General features: G+C 44.0%; 1 protein-coding gene across 1 annotated transcript in view; it reads left to right on the forward strand.

Annotated features, from left to right (window-relative positions):
• The window catches only part of PIK3R1 (phosphoinositide-3-kinase regulatory subunit 1), an 83,683-nt gene that overhangs the window by 53,345 nt on the left and 8,887 nt on the right, over positions 1–21,451 (forward strand). Inside the window, exons 3-7 of the mRNA XM_047087468.1 lie at positions 3,524–3,616; positions 4,058–4,132; positions 10,680–10,811; positions 11,623–11,824; positions 12,031–12,110. Coding sequence (XP_046943424.1) covers positions 3,524–3,616; positions 4,058–4,132; positions 10,680–10,811; positions 11,623–11,824; positions 12,031–12,110 — 582 coding nt within the window. The remainder of the gene's footprint in view (positions 1–3,523; positions 3,617–4,057; positions 4,133–10,679; positions 10,812–11,622; positions 11,825–12,030; positions 12,111–21,451) is intronic.

Raw genomic sequence — 21,451 nt, forward strand, 5'->3', positions numbered from 1 at the left:
TACTTTTTTAGATTTTTGATGTTGATTGATCCTCTTACCCGTAGGAGAAAATGTGAACTTGAAAAGCTTCTTGGGTAGGACTTCACATTCCCTATGTTTAAATATTTTTAAGGGGAAACGGATTGAATCACAGATATTGTACTAGAGAATAGGAAATCCTTGAATTGTTATTTAAAAAATAGGGTCTCTCCATATAAAATTTATCTTTTAAAACTCCCATTGCAAAGGCTTAATCAGCAATGGATCAGTGATTCAGACATTTGAGTAATACAGCTTTTAGCAATATTAAAAACCCAGTGGGAAATTCACTAGCTCTATTATAAGAAGACTGCCCATACTCCTTATATATGCATCTAGTTTTGTTCTTCATATTGTGGTGTGCTCCTTGAGAAAAGTTCCAGAATTGTTATAGGTACCCAATGGCTATCACGGTGCTTTTCAAAACCTTGAAGTAACAGTTTATGAGGGAAACACATGATATTTTGTAGCTCGGGATACTGATGGCAAACTACCATTTTTTTTTTTTTTTTTTTTTGTCAAAGAAACCTTGAAAGGACTAAAGAAAGAAGGTTTTTCCTTTTTTTCCTTTTTTCTTCTTCAAGCCAAAGTGAACAAATAGATGGAAACCCTTTTATATGTCGTATTTGCCAACCCAGGAATCTAACAACTGCCGGGTGCATATTTGAATCGCAATTAGGTGAAATCTTTAATTATCAGTTAATTTAACTTTCAAATTTGCCTGCAGAAATGATTGTGTTGATAAGATTCTGGAAGGAGATAAACCTTTATTAAGTAATTCCATTTTCAGGTGCCAACTTTAAAGATTTTTTTTTTAATTAAAAAAAAAAAAAAGGGCCTAAGTAACTTAAGAGGGCGGGGACAGAGCCAGGCGAGTGTTGCATGGCTATGTGGGATTGTGTATTTACTAGTTAATCTTTAGCTTCTTACATCTTGGCGTGTGCTAATAAGTGAGAACTAGAAGTTTGAGAAGGCCAAGGAGAAACACTACAGTGAATTCTTACTGATATTTCTCAACATCATTTCTATCTTTAGGTTTGCCTCTGTTGCATGTGCTGTTGGGATGATACATATCACTTGGTTCAGCATAGAAGGCATTTATGGGGGAGGACATTTTTGTGAGTTGATAAATTTTCTGAGGCAAAAGGAAGTAGTTTATAGTTCATCAGAGAGAATGAAATGATATGCTCTTTTATTTGATAGTGTATCGTTTTTTATTTTACAATACTTTTGATGAAAAAGACCACATGAAACTTGCAAGACATTTGTATTCTCGGTGCTTCTCAAATATACTGACATTTTAACATTTGGAGGTTTGGGGGATGTCACTGATGGGTTTTTTTCAGGGGGTTACCCACATGAATTTGCTTATCATAATAGCATGTCCTAAAACTTAGCACTACTCCAAACTAGATTAGTAGCTCCATTCCTGGATTTTCTGATTCTGGGGGTTTATGGTCGTACCTGGGAATCTTTCTTCTTAGCAGGTTCTCCACGTGATGTATAGGCTCCGGTAGGTACAGGGAACACAGGAGAGATGAAGTTCCCACTCAGCCCTGTGCCTAGTAACGGTCTAGAAGGTCAGTGGCCTGTCTGTCCTGCCTTTAGGAAGTCCATAACATGTTTAAGTGATGTTGCAGTAGCACGGAGTCACCTGGGAAGCTGTGACAGACTTTTCGTGCTCTGAGTACAGATGTCGCTTAGCCCTATGCCCAGATGTCCTGTCCCCAGGCATGGCTTTATGGTAGGGTCTTAGTTGCACAAAGCCAACTCAGGAATCTTTCATTTGCTCTTGACAAATATGTCCGTGCTCAGGACATACAGGACCCTGCTCTCTAATATGGTGGCCGCTAGCCATATTTAAATCAATTTTAAAAAATTCATTTATTCAGCTGCAGTGGCTACATCTCAAGTGCTCACTAGCCACATGTGGCTAGTTGGCTGGTCTCTGCTTTTTCGGATAGCACAGCTAATAGAACATTTCCATCATTCCCAGAAAGTTTGACTGGACAGGGCTGCTGTGGGATTTTCTTCCATAATTTAGCTCTTATCCTTTTATCCCAAGTACTTAAATGGCCAGTAGAGGTTAGTGGCAAGACCACATGTGTCTGACCCAGGGCATATTGGAGTCTAACAGGCTCTTACACTGCAGGGTTTAGGGTTTGTAAAACGACATAAATCATACGTCCCCCTCTGAGGGCAGCATCGAAAATAATTTTACTTGATTTATGTGTTGTGAGTTTCTTGTTCTGTGATGATTCTTGGTATTAGAAAGATGGGCTTCATTAGAAATTTGCTTAGCATAATAAACGCCGTATAATAATCATGCCCCTAAAATCTCCCTGAAACAAAATTATAAATATTTAATCTTTCTTAAGTTATATAAACGATTTATTCCTAGAAAAGAGGGTGCAGTGATGAACCTTAAGTGTCTAAAAAGTTACATGTTGGAGGCTAATAAAAAGGTTGCACCTGTAGGTATTTTTATATAGACTGTCATTTACTTGTATTTTGCAGTTTGAGAAAAATAAGGTGAATATATTTAGCTCCCTCTTCTGGTATATTATGAGATGAATATTTTTACTTAAAATGGTTTCGTGTATTTTTGGAGTGAGAATACAGTTATTAATGTAATGTTCAAGGCCATTATTGGTGTGTTATCCAGTTAGTTTCTTCTTGAATCACCAGGAATGGTAAAATATATAAATAAAGCATGGAAAAACAGTTTGTGAAAACATCACATTTCTGAAGATACTAACCAACCAAAATATATGTGAGCAAACCAAGGCTTCGGTAGCAAGTGCCCAGGGGCTTAATTTGGAATTAATGTCATGTGGCCAGTGATCATTTGCAAATGCCCTGTGTCTGAATATTTTAAAGTTCTAAGTCATGTTAATGAACAGTTGAGTAAAAGCTGGTCCATCCTCCTACCTGGACATTATGAAGTTGTTGCTTCATAATGGCCAGGCGGCCAGTTCTCGGGTTTCAGTTCTGCCACGGAGTGTGGTGATCTGGGGAGAGCTGACCACTCACCCAACCTAGTCTTGCCCTGAACTGCGGGCGCTCTGGCACATCCACATTCCATCCTACCCTGAGTCCTGCCCACCCAGCCCCCAGCCCCCAACCCAACTGCCTCAGGCCCAGGGGCACACCCCAGCAGGGAGGTCTGCCCCAGGGAGGATGGACCTGGGGAAGAGGCCTTGAGAAGCTAATTGGGCAGGGAATTCCCTGATTCTAGCTAAGTATTCTGAGTGTGTCCCAGGAGAGAAGTAGGCCTTGCCCTTGGGCCCCCAAAACTTAAACTGCAGGAAGAGGCACGGCTGGAAGAGGCCGAGAGAGGAGCTCTCTGAAGTGCAGGGCCCAGCACAGGGCGCCATCTTGCTCAGGCCTGAGTTTGCTGGTAGAACTAACCTGTTCTGTATTTCGGTTTTCTTTGTTGTTGTCTAATGCATTTGCTTGCCCCCACCTAAACATAATCTAATTGTAGGATTCTGTTCATTCGCAGCTTTGGCTCTGCCAGATCTTGCTGAGCAGTTTGCCCCTCCTGACATCGCTCCGCCTCTTCTTGTGAAGCTAGTGGAAGCCATTGAAAAGAAAGGTAATCGGCTGGTAGAGGGAATCAGTTAATTTGTTATGTCCTTATTTCATGGGTATTACAATTTATACTTGTCCGTTGGGCATTTGTTAAATAAGCTTCTCGCCAACTTGTGCTAGACACATAAGCTCTTTGTTGCTGTGTCCTGGGGAAACAGCCTTGGTCTGATTCCTGACTCCATATTAACATGTAGTTACTGTATGGAAACTATTAAATTCTCCACAATTTAATAAATATAATTAACTTGCTCCTTCGTGGCCAGACGACTTCACCAAAAGTATTGACATGCCAGCTACGATTAATAGCAGGAGTTAACTTCCAAGAATATTTGGTACATGCATCTAGAATAGATAGGAGCTGGAAACTGGAATGTCGTTCTGGCAGCCGGCCCACAGGTTCTCCAGAGAGCTGTGTTTTGCATGCTCAGTCTGTTTTGTGTCTTAGGTCTGGAATGTTCAACTTTATACAGAACACAGAGCTCCAGCAACCCAGCAGAATTACGACAGCTTCTTGATTGTGGTGAGTGTCATGGAGCTAGAAAGACAAATGGGAGACACGGTTCTTACCTTTCTGTTTCAGGTAAAGCACACAAAAACACTTGAACTCGATCATGCAGCCTTCTGAGTTTGAAGGAAGCTCAGAAATCACACACGGTTCCCTCTGCCCTATTATGGTAACAGCCCAAACCAGCGCTGACCTTTGATGTTTGTCTCCTGAGTTGGGGTGTGTGTGCCTGCCTGCAGGCATATTGGCTGTCATCACAGCTAAGAGCCTCTGGGCCCTGCAGGAATTGCAGAGGAGAAAAACACCCTCTTGGGATTTCTCTGGCTCTGCGTATCCACCATCTTTTCTCTGACCATGCATTTGGCTACATCTGATTCATCTGGATCAGCTTAAAAAATATTTATAAGCCTGTGTCATTTAACAAATGTCTCTTCTGACCTTTTCCATTTTCCTCTCCCCCCCCCTTTTTTTCTTTTTGGCCTTCTTTCCTTCCTTCCAAATGCTTATTTGCTTTTTCATACCATGTTTATATTAAGTAACATCATGATACTGTTATATTCAATGGTGTGCTGGTAAACCCCTCTCAGGGAGGTGGGGGAACCCTGGTTTGTACTAGTTGCCCACTTCCGTGGTGTAAATATGCCCGCTGCGGTCGGTTTCAGGCTGCCAACATGTTATCACTAAACTCCAACTTGGAAAGAATTGAGAGTAGTTGGCGATGAGCAGGCCAGCGCCTGCACACCACTGGTTAAAGGACATCAATTAATTCAACCAATGGTGGCGTTACTCTTTGTTCCCTCTCTCCTTTGCCAAACCGAATAAAACTATAAATGTGAATAAATTCACTGGCCATCATTCTGGCAAATCATCTTCTGTATCAACTTGTAGAATCCCTCCGATCCTTCATTCCCTCTCAGAATTTTTTTTTAGAAAAATAATTTTCTGCCTCACATCATTTCACCGAATTTGGATTTAGGAACCCGAAAGAATGAAACCCTGTTGGGGAGGAAGATCTTTGAGACATACACTTGTGCAGAGCATGTAGTAAATGAAAAACTCTGAAGTTGAGCACCTTTCAAATGAGGCAGCTCATGAAAGTTTCTAGAAAAGATGTTTCTGGGAAAAACGAAGATTCTATCTCTGTCAGTAAATAGTTTCATTTGAAATGCACCACCCAGATGTTTGAAGTTTGAAAATAATTTTTTCAAACTTTCATTTTTATTTTGTGCATGGCAACCAGAGTCACGCACATGCAGGGCATGTCCCCTGACAGCTGCAAATCCTGCCTCACCCCCAGACTGGGTCATTACGAGCTGACTGGCAGAAAGCTGTAGGTGAAAGACGTACCTTTATTTCTTACAGCCTGACCAGAGTGGGAAAGAAACAGTGAATTTTGTCCTTAGCCGGTTGGAGTTGAGATACATGTTTTGGTCAGAAAATTGGTCAAACTGAACAACAGTCACAGGAAATGTTTAGACATCAGAGACCAATGAAATGAGAGTTATTTGAGAAATAGTGGTTAAGCTTTTCAATGTGACTGAATACAGATGATGCAGGCTAGGCTAAGAAAAAAACCTTCACCTCACCTCTGAGATGGAATACCTAACCAAAATTACGTCAGCAGTATGTTTTGACAGGCAGCTTTTCTGCCCCACTTGAGAGCAAATGACACAGGTAGAAAACTGGTTTCCTTTGGATTCTGTGTGATAAAAGTGAATTTGTGAGAAGAGAAGGCGTAAACATTATCTAAATTTAGGAGTAGATCCTCGGACTTTTTATAGCTTGAGGATTTTTCAGTCCATAAAAATATTGTAATACCTTGTAGGAAGCTCAGGGTAATCACTTACACTAAAAAGAGAGAGAGAGAGAGAGAAAACATGGCTTTTTTTTTAATGTTTATTTTATTTTTGACAGAGAGAGAGACAGAGCATGAGTGGGGGAGGGCCAGAGAGAGAGGGAGACCCAGAATCTGAAACAGGCTCCAGGCTCCGAGCTGTCAGCACAGAGCTGGACGTGGGGCTTGAACTCATGAACTGTAAGATCATGACCTGAGCCAAAGTCGGACGCTCAACCGACTGAGCCAGCCAGGCACCCCTGGAATTCATGGCTTTTAACCAAACTTGTGAATTACCAGTGTCTGAAAAGGATAGATGTGAAGGACAACATCCCACTTTTATTAGTACTTACTAAGTTATTTTATTTCATCTACATATTACCCTTGTGATATTAGTTATTGCTGATGGCAGAACTCTGACTTACACCCAAATTTTTCCAACTCAAAGATCTCTACTCTTTTTTTTTCTCACTGTATTGACCCACAGTGAATTGTTTCTTTGTTGTTCTCATTTGAATTTTCTCCTGATTGTTTTGGTTTCTCTTAACCTGAAGCAGGTCTTTTCTTTTTAAAAAAAATTTTTATTAGTTTTCTTTATTTTTGAGAGGCAGAGAGAGAGACAGCACGAGTGGAGGAGGGGCAGAGAGAGAGAGGGAGACACAGAATCCGAAGCAGGCTCCAGGCTCTGAGCTGTCACCACAGAGCCCGATGTGGGGCCCGAACTCATGGACCATGAGATTGACCTGAGCTGAAGTCGGATGCTCAACTGACTGTGCCATCCAGGCGTCCCTCTTTTCTTTTCTTTTTTTAAATGTTTTTATTTGTTTTTGAGAGAGAGAGCGTGCCCTCAAGCTGGGGATGGGGAGAGGCGAGAGAGGGAGACACAGGATCTAAAGCGGGCTCTGTGCTGATAGCAGAATGCCTGATGTGGGGCTGGAACTCAGGAACTAGAAGATCATGACCTGAGCTAAAAGTCAGATGCTGAACTGACTGAACCACCTCGGCAGGTGCCTCATCCTGAAGCACACCTTTTCTTTAAAACTTCTCCTAACAGGGACGCCTGGGTGGCTCATTCCGTTAAGCATCCGACTTTGGCTCGTGGGTTCAAGCCCCACATCGGGCTCTGTGCTGCCAACTCAGAGCCTGGAGCCTGCTTCGGAGTTTGTGTTTCCCTCTCTCTCTGCCCCTCCCCTGCTCACACTCTTTCTCTCTCTCTCTCTTCCTCAAAAATAAACACTAAAAAAATTTCTTTTAAATAATAAAAGTTCTCATGAAAAACCCTGTAACTATGGTGATGGATGTTAATTAGACTTTCTGTGAATGATCATTTTGTAACGTAAACAGATATCAAATCATTATGTTGTTGTTAATAACAACATATATAAGGTTATATGTTAATTATACCGCATTTAAAAAAAAAAAATCAGGCTTTTTTAGCCCCAGCGCACCTGTCCACTACTCACTAGATGCCACTAGCGTTGTCCCCAAGTTGTAACAATCAAAAATGTCTCCAGATATGGCCAGATATCTCTTGGGAATTCAGGTGGGGCAACAATTCAAAACCCCAACTGAGAACTACTAAGTTAAGGGAGAGATGAGCTGGGAAGGGCACTCCATTCCATTGGGAGGAAGGCTGAAATGCTAGAGAGCTTACTAGTTACCTGTCCTGAGCAGACTCAGTGAAAAGGGAGGTTGCAGAGGGATGTCAACTCTCCCATCCCAGACCCAAAGATGGTGTAGTTCTCGCGTAGCTCACCACAAAAGTCATCACGTGACCGATGCCTGTGGCTCTTAGAAGAGCTTGTTAGGATGGTTATAATGCAGAAAAGGGGATTTGCAGAATCATAGAAGCTCCAAGGAGCCTTAGAAGCTACAGTAACAGAAAATAAAATCTATGTCATCAACTCTAGTGGATTTGACATAAGGTGAGCTTATCCAATGACTATTCCCAAGACTTGAAATAAGATGATTTTGTTCAAAGGCTATAAAATGCTCTTTGGAATACATCTCATGTGTTCAGGAAGGTCTTAGGAGAATTAACATTACTCTAAGGTTTTTTATAGCTCAGTCCACAAACATTGAGCAAGCACGTCCTATGTGCTGGGCCCTGAGGGGAGCAGGAAGAGCAGGAAAGAGCCACAGCCCATGACCTTGAGGTGCTCTCAGTCTAGCAGGGAGACATTTAATTACCATACCATCTGGGAAGTGTCATGGAAGAGACGTGGCCCTCCCTTGAGGGAGGGCCCTGCAGAATCCTGAACATCTTACTATCTTATAGCCCTCGCCAAATGGTATTGCATTCTTTATGATGAGCAAATTAAGTAATTTTCATTTTCTGGGCAAAGAGACCTAGTAAATGAAGTGTACAGGGTGTGAAGGTTATGGGGTCCAGCAGCTTGTGAATGGGACAGAGTCTGTGGAATGTTCCTCGAGTGATGCGCACACAATTTCTAGTAGTTGCGTTCCTTCTAATGTGGATCCTTTATGCAAAGACGTAATATTGTCTCTGCCACCCTTGTTAGAGATGCGGTAAGTCCGCAGGTGGTTCTCTGTTGGACACTTAAGTGATATAAGCCTTTACCTCTCCACTTCTTGAGATTAATAATTCTTTTCCTCCATTTCCCCTACCACATTTTCTACCAGATGGAATTTTCTTAGCTTCATTGGTGTTGCGTGATTCTTTTGTCAATTCTGCCTACATAGTGGGGCGTGTTGGGTCTATGATAACGATGTGTCTAAAGACCTTAGGTAACTTCAGTTTCAACCCGGAGTGATTGATAGTATCACACTCCCTTCATGGCTCTCCAGGACACCACCTTCTCCTCCAGCTCGAACACCTTGGACTGAATGGATTCCTCATTCTCTCTGAGGCCACAACCTAATCCAGTCAATCACCAGGTTATGTTAGTTCTTGATCATGTCTCACACATTTCTAACCGTTAAAATTGGAATTACCAGAAGTGTTATTTTCACTTCCAGCAGCGCCCTTTTCCAACTTCTTTTTAACACCACAATTAATAAAGCTGTTGAAAAATGTAGCATTTTGCTCATCAGCTTACCTTTTGCCCATTGAGTACACACATCTCCACACACTCTTCCTCAAGGTAGCCGTCATATCACTGGGTGTGCAGTCCTTCAGCAGCAGCTAGATGGTTCTCCTCAGATCTAGATGCCTGTGGTCCATCCTGCCCCAGCATCCCCTCTTTCTGCTGGACATGGTACCTTTTTCTACCCTGAGTACTCAGAGTGGTTTGGGTTAGTATCACCCCATTATTGATTGCCTGACCTCTTTTCCAGCTGAGGAATTTACTGGACAGATGTGCTTGTCTTCTCTTTGTTCTGAGCTAGTTCAGTGCCCACAGGTTAGATGAGTCATATCCTAATCAGAATACTCTGTCAGAATTGGGGGGAGCGTTCTAAAAATGTTATAAATATTTTTATGACTATTCTTGAGATTGACTGTTAAAATTCTGTGTATCTTACTGTTTGTTCAGACACTCTGTTGAGCTAAATATATATTAATTGTGAGATGTAGTATTTAGCAACTCAAAATTTAGGAAATTTAATGGATGTGCATTTTATGCTTTCCTGTGGAGGTTTTAGGAAGCATTTACTCTGATTAGCCATCCCTAGACAGAACTCTTCTCAGAGCAGAAGCATCCTCCAGAAGGTATTTGGAAATATTTGCGGGGCTACTTTAGTTTGCCAGGGCTTCCATGACAACCTTCCACAGACTGGGTGGCTTCAGACACAAACCTGTCTTCTCACTGTTCTTGAGACTAGAAGTCCCAGATCAAGGCCGGTTTGGTTTCCTCTGAGGCCTCTCTCCCTGGTGTACAGATGGCCACCTTCTCACTGTGTCCTCATACCGCATTCCCTCCGTGCATGTACTCCTGGCATCTCTGTGTGTCCAAATTTGCTCTTCTTACAAGGATACCAGGGGCACCTGGGTGGCTCAGTCAGTTAAGCGTCCGACTCCAGCTCAGGACATGATCTCGCAGTTTGAAAGTTCAAGCCCCGCGTCAGGCTCTGTACTGACAGTGTGGAGCCTGTTTGGGATTCTTTCTCTCTCTCTCTCTCCGCCCCTCCCGGGCTCATCCCTAATGGCTTCATTTTAACAAAACCACCTCTTTAAAGGCTCGTCTGAAGGCACATGGGTGGCTCAGTCGGCTAAGTGTCCAACTTCAGCTCAGGTCATGATCGCAGGGTTTGTGAGTTCAAGCCCCGCATCGGGCTCTGCACTGACATTGTGGAGCCTGCTTGGGATTCTCTCTCTCCCCCCTCGCTGCCCCTCCCCCGCTTGCTCTCTGTCAAAACAGATAAAAATAAACTTAAAAAAAAATAAATAAATAAAGGCCCTATCTTGAAATACACCTTCTGAGATAGTGGGAGTTAGGGCTTCAGCATATGAATTCAGCTCATAATGGAACATTGTTTTTCTGTTGTTGTCAACCCAGAGTCTGGGCCTGTGCCCCTGGCATCCTGGGGAGAGGCCATCATGCTAAATGCTTATAACTTAAGGGGCGGACTTCCACAAAGAAAAATTGTTCTGTTTGAAATGCCAGGAGCAACCCCTGTGAGAAACCCTGCTGATAACCACTGAAGTCTTTTACATCTGTCCTCATACTGCTTACTTTTCATGTGTCACAGTTTAGTCACACATACAGAAAATTGGCCCTGCCGATGCATACAATGTTTGAAATGCGTTTTAAAATGTTTCTGTCCTAGATGCCGCCTCCGTGGACTTGGAAATGATCGATGTGCAAGTTTTAGGAGACGCTTTCAAACGCTATCTTATGGACTTACCGAATCCTGTCATTCCAGTAGCCGTTTACAGTGAGATGCTTTATTTAGCCCAAGGTTTGTTTTCTGTTCTGAAAACCTCATTGAACATACAGTGAGATGTGGATGCGCATGTAAACTCTATGAAACGCTGCCTGTAAAGAGGGCTGTTTTGGAAAATATTAGTAGGAATCTGCCGCTTCCCTGACACCCTCTCCTTTGGCACAAATTCCCTCCCTTACCCGGGCGTCCAATGGAAGACCCAGACCCTCGTTTGCTTAGGAAGGCTGTCCACATGTTGAAATGGCTAATTGTTAACCTTTTATCAGTACTAACAAAGTTCACTACGTCACTGAAGGCCACAGTGTTCCAAGTGCCATCTTGGGATTCAGGGAACCAGGGACTAGGACCGTTGACTAGCGATGTTCTTTCCTTGAGGGGCCATTACAAAATGTGTTGAGAGAGGAGGGCTCTCAGGCTTAGGAGCCTAATGCTCAGTTCAAGTGCTCTGGGGACAGGAAATTGTGGTTCGGAACCTTCAAAGTTAAACCGTGTGATACTTATCTGATGCTCCTCTGAATTAGCCAATCACACTGAGAGCTGCTCAATAGAGGGCAGATCTCTGCCAGCACACCCTCATCCTCTTGTGGTTTTTTACACCAAAAGTTTCTTGCATTTCCATTTGACTTGAGATTTCTCCTTTCTCACAAAGCCTTTTGTGATGAGAACAAACGTGCTGTCTGCTGCTCCTGATGACTTTGTTTTAAAGGACTTGTTCTTCTGTAGCTAGAGCAGAAGAACGTTCTAGGTGTTGAGCTACTGAGATCTAGAGTCTCTTACTCTTTTTCGCTTCTTTCTTTCTTTTTTTTTTTCTTTTTAAACTCTTTAGAAGTACAAAGCCCTGAAGAATATATCCAGCTGTTGAAGAAGCTCATTAGGGCACCTAACATACCTCATCAGTATTGGCTTACGCTTCAGTATTTGCTAAAACATTTCTTCAAGCTCTCTCAAATCTCCAGCAAGAATCTTCTGAATGCAAGAGTACTCTCTGAACTTTTCAGCCCTCTGCTTTTCAGATTCCCAGCAGCCAGGTAAGGCGAAAGGAGAGAAGCATGTATTTTGGGGTGATGGGGACAGTCCTAAGGGGATCGATTGATCATTAACCTTACTCTGAAGATACTCGCTCACAGATTCATGGGCACATTTACACCAGACACGTTGACTTGAATGTGTAGAAATGAAGATGAGTTCGTTGTTGAGAAAAAAATGTTTCTAATCAAGCTCTCTGTTTTTGTAGCTCTGAGAATACTGAACACCTCATAAAAGTTATAGAAATTTTAATCTCGACCGAGTGGAATGAACGACAGCCTGCACCAGGTAATGCCTTTTGGATTTCTCAAGTTTTCTCGTGGTTCGTTTTTTAGAGCCTGAAAAATGGTGGCTTTAGAACCCCTGTGGAGTAACAGAAGTTTCTTATAGAACGAGATCCATAACGTTTTGCCTTGGGATTTAGAGACACAATGGCTGAGTGGTATCCTATATGGTAAATGTTATCTGGATTTCAGTGTCTGTGGATTTTAGATGACCTCTGTCTTAGACGAGGGTTGCTGGGAGTGCTCCCCCTTCCCGTCAGCTTTGATGCCTCCCGTTGTTGCATAAATTACGGGGCTTGTTTTAGTTGTTGACATTCTTGTTTTTCTTTCTAATACTTCTAAAGTAGGGGATTTATAATTACTATATAATTTCAAGTATTTTGGAATGTGTGTTTTGGAAGCAGGTATGCTGAGCAATGTCTGTCAAAATAAACATTTTCAATAATGCAAGCAGTATGAAACCAGGGTGTTCACTGCAGCAAGTTTGAGCAAGCCAGACACTTCTTTGAAAGCAGGCTGGCATTCAATTAGCCATTTAACAAAGCAGGAAATGTAGACCATGTTAGCAGTGGATTTAATTTAAACTGATGTATTTTTCTTCTGTGGAAAGTCTAAACAACCTTCCTTTGCCGTATACTGATTAGAAGTTAGCCAACAGAAGCTGGTCATTTAGCATAACGATTCGGGTCCAGTAAGTGAAGTTTCAGGACCAGTCAAAATGTGGCTTGTATCTTAATTTATGCCCAGAGTTAAAATAAAACACCATGCATTTACTCTTCGTTATAGGTAACTCATACAAACTACCAAATTTGTCTCTGGATAAACAGGCATAGGGACCCACTGATCAGTGTTAATTAAGCAAGGGGAAATTAAGTTGTGCTTTTATAGGTGTTAAATAGCCAGGCTTGGTTGTTCGCAGTGGGATGGTGCAGATTGCGAGAGGCAGGGCTTAGGCTTGAAGGATTGAAGGATGTGAGGATTGAAGGATGGCATAGGTAACCACTCACGAGGCAAGTATTTGGAAGGGCTGCTGTGGGCAGGCTCAAAATATGGTATCCAAAGGTAAGAGAGGCAGCGGAAATAGTATATAGGGCAAGTGTGGTATGTTCCAAATGTTCCAGATCACAACAAGCAGGATGTTCAGTGGGGATACTCTGAATTGTAGGTGAATGGCATCAGAGCAGTGTGTCAACAATAGCCAAGGACTTTAGCCCAGGGGGTGGCCAGAAGGTTCATCTCATGTAACTACTTGGGGCACTTGTTAATGGATTTGGGAACTCTTTGTTGGTGTTCAGAGGCTGCCTTTTGGCTCAGTATGAAAGAGTCCGTGGTCGGTTGTTAAAGGTACCCTGTGATGCGGGGACAGGGGGCAGGTGTGAAACATGGCACTTGAGCCCTTTATTGACTAGTCCCCACCCCAGACTAAACACATGGGCGGGGAATGGAGAAGACTAGTAACAACAAAACAGGACCCTGGGCCAACGGGCGGGGCTGTGCTCTCCCACTCCCTCCTGGCCCATGGTGTACATGTGGAGGTTTGTCTCAGAGGAGGGACAGCTGAGTCCCGCTTGTAGAAAGGGCCAGAGGTGGTGCCGCTCTTCTCAGTGCCTGCCCCTCTGGACACAGGGAGGTAGGAAAGCTAACAGCCAGACAAGGTTTGATAGATACCCACCAGTGAATTTAACCGGAGTATCTTAAGAGTATCTCCTACATACCTGGGAGAGTCACGGGTGGAGTTTAATTAGTCTGGTGTAAGCTGGTTAAACGTCCTTATCCGTTTCAGCGCGATTCCACCGAAGAAAGCATTCATGTTCATCCATTTTCGTTATGCGCGCTTCGGACCGCCTGCTGTGTCATAGACCCTGGTACATTCTTCCAAGAAAGTGGTGTGCCAGTTTCCCAGGCGGGTTCGTTCTATCAGCGCTGTTGAATGATGAACACTGCACTGAATGTTTCCGAGACCATCCCAATATTCATGCAGCCTCTTCAAGAAAATTGAACCCAAGTAATCTCTAAACCCTAATTTGAGCTATTTTTCCCTTTGTGTGGTATCTCTCAGCTATTGTAAGGAATGTGTAGGCCCTTTGGAATGAAATAGAGGCTTCAGTGTCCCTCACTTGTGGAAACACACCACCTACTTCAGGAAGAACGTCGTCCTGAAACACCTTTGTATTCAGGGGTGGCTTTGCTGCAAATGATTGGCAGGGCACTCTTGGTTAGAGAAATGATTTCTTAGGCCTGGTGGGAATCCGACATTTTCCTCGAGTCCTTCATCATTGCCCCAGCGTGTGCTGTTACCAGAGGGGTCTGGAAACGCAACACCAGTGCATCTCCATTGAACAGTCTTAAATCATTCATTTGAACTGCCTTTATTGTTGTGAATAGAAATAAGTGCTTGGAGGGGAGCCTGGGTGGCTCAGTTGATTAAGCATCCAACATCAGCTTGGGTCATGATCTCAAGGTTCATGAGTTTGAGCCCCGCGTCAGGTTCTCTGCTGACAACTCATAGTCTGGAGCCTGCTTCGGATTCTGTGTCTCCCTCTCTCTGCCCTCCCTTGCTTGCACTCTCTCTCTCAAAAATAAAAATAATCATAAAAAAAAAAAAAAAGAACGAAGTACTTGAATGATTTTAGCGGGGGAGACAGGGAAGCAAGGCTATCATGTAATAGATAGGCATCTTTTGTAGTTTTTACCTGGTAAAACTTGAGGTGATAGGCAAAACTGATGATGACTGAGGCAATGTGTCAATTCCTATAAGACCATTAGCACACAGTATCTAAGTGCTAGGCTCTAGGGTGCTTACTCTGAATATAAAAAGAATGTTAGAAATGTGATGGGTACTTGGTAGGGTAACTGAGTAGACTGAAAAGGCTTGTAGAAAAAAATAGGACTTGAAATGGGCTTGGAAGAATTGCTAGAGTTTGAAAAGGGGAAGAGGAAATAGTATTCCAATTCGATGAGGTTCAGAGGTTTAATCAAAGTAAGTTGCAAAGTACAAAAATAATGGCTGGATACACCAGATTTGAAGAGGTAGTAAATGTTTGGTTTTTTTTAAATTTGTTTTTTAACGTTTATTTTTTTGAGACAGAGAGAGACAGAGCATGAACGGGGGAGGGTCAGAGAGAGGGAGACACAGAATCTGAAACAGGCTCCAGGCTCTGAGCTGTCAGCACAGAGCCCGACGCGGGGCTTGAACTCACAGACCTCGAGGTCATGACTTGAGCAGAATTCGGCCGCTTAACCGACCGAGCCACCCAGGCGCCCCGAGGTAGTAAATGTTTTCAATGACAGTGTCGTGGAAAGCATCATTTTAGAGTCAAAGGCATAGTCCAACGCTTCATTTGCTCAGTAGGAAAGTGAAGCGCCCCCAGAGGTTGAGAGCTCTCCCTGGTGCTACCCAAGCAGCGTGTGCCCAAGCTAGGTCTGCAGGGGGGACCTAGTCCTGGACCCCAGCCTGCTGCTTGGTGCTGCACCTGCTTCCTGGGTTTTGGGAAGCTTCATGAGCAATGGGACCGCTTTTAGTGTCTAGTCCCAAGTCCTCTGAGGTTTCTAGTAAGAAAGAAACTAAAGATAGATGATACTGGCTTCTATGGGTCCCCATATAGTGGGGAGCCCCACGGCGGTTGTTATAGCTTTTGGGGCTAAAACTCAGAATCGCTCCGTCCGCCTTGCACTGGTAAGAACAGTGAGTCAAATAGATCTGCTTTGACTCAGCTCTTGCTACTCATTTGCCAAGTTCCTCTCAAGTAAGTTAGCCATTCCAAACTGTTTTCTAGTCTGTGAAATGGGAATAATGCCTCTCTCTTGGGGTCATTGTGAGATGTAAATGAGGTGATACGTACTGCTGCTCACCACCCTATAGCCTATCTCTCCTGTGGCCCAGCTCTGGTTTTTAAGGACCTCTCAGAGCACCTCCCCCCCACCCCCATTCTGCAGCCCCAGCTCCCGAGTCCTGTCATGCCCTTCTGTCCACTGAGCCCCCATTCCCAGCCAGCAGAGCCAGGCCTCCAGGTACCTGCCTGGGCTTCACTGTTAATCTGCAAAAGACACCCTCTCCCTTGGCATTTGCTGCTCCATGGCTGCACTGCTTGGCGGGAGGAAGGTACCTTATTTAGTATGATGCCCTTTCCACTGTGTGCGGCTTGGTGAGTAGAGGGGCCTGGATTTCAGTACCAGCAACCCCTGCCACATGCCCTTATGCAGTGCACAGAACGCACAACTGAACACAGCCCCGCCCCCCCCCCCGCCCCGCCCCCAGCAGTCCCATCCACTTCATTTCACAAGTAGGTCTCTCCCTGCTGGGTGTGCAGTGTAAACCCGTTCAAATAGGTCTATGCCCTTAACACCTTGTCTTCTTAAACTTCACTTTTCTGTGGTGCTTCCTGTTCTTTTCATCTGCTCAGCTACATTCCTCAAGGGCAAAGGCTGCTTCTCCTGTTGAGCTCCTCCTAGCATAGAACGAAGCACAGCATAATAAAATTTGTAAAAACGTTTTGATAAACTAACCAACTTTCAACACGCTTTGGCACACCCACTCATTGAATGCATCCAGCAAAACTGAAGCAAGGATCTTCCCTATGTTTGGAGGGAAACTAAGGTTTGAAAGGTGGAACAGAGAGTAAGTTCTCACAACTTTGATAGTCTGCTGTTCCCTTTGTTACTAAAAGTCTTAAAAATACCTAAAGCTGAACAGCAGGTTTTCTTGAATCATTACGTGTTATGTTTACCCTACTAATATTTAGGTAGCTAAAGCAGCTTTCTATAGGGCAGCTAGGGTAAAATTGGGACCATTTAACACAGGGTGCCTTTGAATGAAACCCATTATAAGTGTATTTACATATTTCAGATTTCATGGATATATTCAGAAATATTAATGCAGCATAATTGAAGTCTAATATTGCACCCTCAAGCCCAGAGTGGAAAATAAATGACTCTTTTTCCCTCCTGCCCCTTCTACACCTGTCAGAGTTAATGTTTAACCACTGGCGCATTGCAAAACATTCATCCTGAAGAGCCTGATTCATAAATCTTGTTTTAAATGCACTGGGCTTGGTTTTCAACCAAGACTAAAGCAAGCACTAAGGTAGAGGGAAATGACTTTCAAAGAGTTTTACTTTTCTCTGATTTATTTTTTATTGGGTTTAAAATGTGGTCTGACATTAGAGGGTTGTTTCAAAGGTGAGAAATGAAACCTTGAAAAAACTTCATATATTTAGATGGGTTGGAATAAACAGAGAGGCAAGCCATACTAGGTTTTATCATGAAATAGGAAGTTTTGTTTGTGCTCTGAAAAAGAAACCCATTTCAGGGTGTATATATTGGTGGGGTAAAGGTCAACTTTTGTTTTCACAGTGCTGTCTTCTCTTTCTCTCCAAGGACAGCATCTGAGAGGGAAGGAGTGCTTTATTCTGCTGAGCAACGGTCCCACCTTTTATACATTTCGTAGAATGTAGCCTATGTAAATCTGGATTTATTTAGAAGTTCAAATGGACGTTTTCCTTAGTGCAGGGTCATTAAGAGCACTGGATATGGAGTAAAGAATTTGCATCATACTGAAAGGCTCTTCTGTCCTAATTCGTGTTAAGTTAAAATTATGAAGGGAGGTATTCATTTAACCCTTAAACGAAGATTTGGGTTCGTTTATTTTTTCCTTCTCACTGCATTTTTTTTTAAAGAAGTTGTGCAGGGTGCAAGCTGGTTGTGGGATAGTCACTGTCTGATGGCGATGTGCACATGGGAGATAGTGTTCAGTGTACTCTTTCAAACGTATTTTAATGATTAAGGATATTTATCCTGACAAGATCACACCTGCTGAGAAATGAAATGTGGCCTCTTTTTGCCTCTGAAATGAGTTTTACAAAACTTTGAGGAAAGGAAAAGTAGTAAGACATAGTGTTTTGAAGACTCTACAAGGTAAAGTTCGTTTTCAGTTACATGTGTAAGTTTTCCAGTGTGGCTGAGTCTTTGGGTCTCCAATAAATGTTGGCATTAAAATACAAGTTTTTTTTAAAAAGGGCTTAAAGAAGGGGCACCTTGGTGGCTCAGTCGGTTGAGCGTCCGACTTCGGCTCAGGTCATGATCTCACAGTTTGTGGGTTCCAGCCCCACGTCGGGCTCTGTGGTGACAAGTCAGAGCCTGGAGCCTGCTTTGGAATCTGTGTCTCCCTCTTTCTCTGCCCCTCCCTTCCTCTCCCTCCCTCTCTCTCTCTCTCTCTCTAAAAAATAAACATTGAAAAAAATTTAAAAAGGGCTTGAAGAAAGTGAAAAACATTTCCTAAGCTGTTATAACATCTGTGTGTTCCATTTATTAGTTATTTGTAAGTGAATCCTATGTTTGTGTGATACTTTGGACATAGTGGGAGATGAATGAAATACAGTACACAGAAAGTTGATCATGTTCTCCCAAGGAGAAGTTACTGATTCTGTTCTACCAGCAGAGGGCTCCCTTTTTAAGCTAATAAAGAAGCAGTATGTGTCTCGCCCATGACTTCAAAGACTGAAATTGAACGGGGGAAAAAACTCAGCTCACACTTTCAGTAATGTAATAGAACCTCTGTGGTAGAGGATTGGACATATCGTGAGACATTAGAAGCAGAGTTTTCAAATCTCTCCAAGTCGAAGCTGTTAGGCTTTCTAGTGGCCAGTGTTCTGTGACAGAATACTGTTGGACTAGTCAATATTTTAATCTTGGGGAAGTTTTGACATGGAACATCATGTAAATTTAGACAGATGCTTAAGAGACCGGTGTTTCCAAGGTTTCTAGCTTTAGAGAGACTATTTTTAAAAGTAGGACAAGATTCTGCAGCTCAGGATGCAAAGGTTTTCTCTGAACTCGCCTTACGTCCCTGTGATCAGCAGGCGGGAGTTGCAAGATTCACTTATAGACTCTTTTCTTCCCACTGGCAAGTAGGTTTTTCATGCTTTATCAGTCACACCAAAGGCAAGTTTGTAAAGACCCCTTGCCTACGTGGACTTTATGGTCCCCACCTAGATCTTCCTTTAGCACTCTCTGCATATGACCCTGGGGTTCCCTTCCTGTACAGAGTCTGAGGGTCTTACAGACAGATCCTTGTTGCCTGGAAGAGAACTAGAAGGTGTTGTTGTTTTTTTTTTAAACCTTTAAATAAGCTAAAAATAGAGAACAGAAAAAGTCAGTTTTGTTATAGGTGTGAATTTTTTCACATGTGGCCTTTAAGACATTAACTTAAGTTTCACTTGTTAATTTTAACTTTATCTGGCAGAGGGCAGTAAAGACAGGGCCAGTGGGTGGAGAAAAAGGAGTTTAGGACTGAATGTCAGAAGGCTAGGTTGTGGCCCTGGAGCTTTGATCTTGTGCAAACCCCTTCGATCCCCCTGGATCAGGATCTTGTGTGTGTGTGTGTGTGTGTGTGTGTGTGTGTGTGTGTGTGTAGCATGAGGGATTTGCTCGAAGTGGTCTTTGGATTACTTTCTGGTTTTAAAGTTAGTGATTCTGTGATTTTCCATTGTTAAGGTTCTTGGGATATTAGTAAAGCCATCCATCTATGCTGATGCAGAGCGAAAATTTTCTTAGGTCAAATTTTAGTGTGGTCCATTAGCACTTTCTCAAAGGACACAGATCCTCTGGAAAGGCTCATGGGCTCCTCGCCCTCTCCTTTGCTCCGTTTAGCAGTCCCATGAACTGCATGCAGACACAACTTTTAATTACCAGACACTTCTAGGGCCAGTTAAACGTGAGTGGAAATTGGCTTCATAAAAGTAGCTCGCAGAATGAGGTTTTTCTGCTCCTCTTCACGAGGTCGTGGAGCGTATGGGATCTACGTCTTCCCCACCAAACTCTCCTCCCAGGATCAAACGTTTTTTTCAACCCTGTACCCCTGCTCAGTTCCTCCGTAGGGCTTTCCTCTTACACCTGCGGGGCTGTCTGTGCTGTTGTGTGGGAGGAGGTGGACACGAGCAAGGCACGGTGTTCTGGGCTGTTCGGAGAGGTTCAGGCCTTTACAAGCAAGGCTTTGATTCTATTTTTGCTGAACTAGCTCAGCCACTTCCTGTGTTTGGCCGTGCATAGTGCCTCGCTTCACTGTGGCCACTTGAGCCCCGCGCGCTGCCGCAGCCAGTTAGAGAGACTATTTTAGGTCCCCTCACAATGGCCTTCTCATTTCCTTGGCGAAAATGAGCAAGTTGGGCTGGCAGTGGCCACTTGTTAGCCGATGACAACTTTGACTTTGACTTGGGCTCCCCTCCCCCACCCGAAATCCCTAGCTCAGCAAATATTTGAACCTGCCCAAGTTAATCATGAAGCCGTGATCTTTATCTGCGAGACGTGCGAGCGCCGGGGCTTTCTCCCTCCCGCGTACGGCACCACCGGCAGCCAGTGGCTGTGTCCATGGGGAGCGGGCGGTGAGCGGCGCTGCTGCGGCGGTCCCGTCCCGACGTCCGTGTCGCGCCGCGCGAGCCCGAGGGTCCCGCGCCGCCGCCGCCGCCCCTGCGCTCGGCGGGCGGGAGCGCTGCCGCGGAGTGGGCGCCACCGTGGGGGCGGCGGGGAGAGCCGGGGGCGGCGTTCGCATTGTCGGAGACCGGCCTGGCCGCGGGAAACTGCAGACATGCATAACCTGCAAAGTAAGTTGCCTTTAACTTGTACCCCCCTCGCCGCTGCCCTGCTTTTGTGCTTGTGTGCCAGGTTCCCCTCTGTAGTTTGTCTTTGCGGGCGTGTCAGTGAGACGAAGTGCTGTCTGGGGAGGGCAGATAAGAGATTAGCGGAGACACTCCCCCCTTTCCTGGAGGGGCACAGTGTGCGGAAAAGATGGGCTTTAGGCTGGAAACGGGCAAGGAGGTAATTACAAAGTGCTTGGCTGGAAGTTGGTGCCCGGCCAGGCTTTGGAGAGACGTGGAAAATCACCTGTCTCCCTCCCCTCCTCCCCTGGTCGGTTTGCCACATGGGATCCAGCAGCAGGACTGGTTTGCACCAAGTGCTCCCAAAGACATGGGGTAGCCCTCTGGGCTGTTAGCCTGTCCACAGCTGCTGGCGGGACTCCTCCTGGGGCAGAGAAAACACGTTTTTATTAAAGTCAAAAATTTTTTCTGACCCTCAGTCGAGGACATATCCCAACCACTTGGACCATTTTTGTGCGTGTGATTTTGAATTTAGGAATAGAAAAGTGGCCCGGGCCGTCCGCGGGAGGGTATAGGTTGAGACTGCCTTCCTCATCAATGGGACAATAAGTCCAGCTAGACAGGATTCAAGCAGAGTGCTCGGTGAAATGACGTGCCTTTGCTCTACTATTTTATATGATTCTAAATTTGATAGAGGGTCTAACAATAAATTTTAAGGGGTTCTGTGTTCTTTAAATGGTCACACAAATATGTG

The sequence above is a fragment of the Lynx rufus genome, unplaced genomic scaffold (genome assembly GCF_022079265.1).
Source record: "Lynx rufus isolate CCGP_SWC_20201006 ecotype Redwood Valley unplaced genomic scaffold, mLynRuf1.p SCAF_1, whole genome shotgun sequence".
NCBI lineage: Eukaryota > Metazoa > Chordata > Mammalia > Carnivora > Felidae > Lynx > Lynx rufus.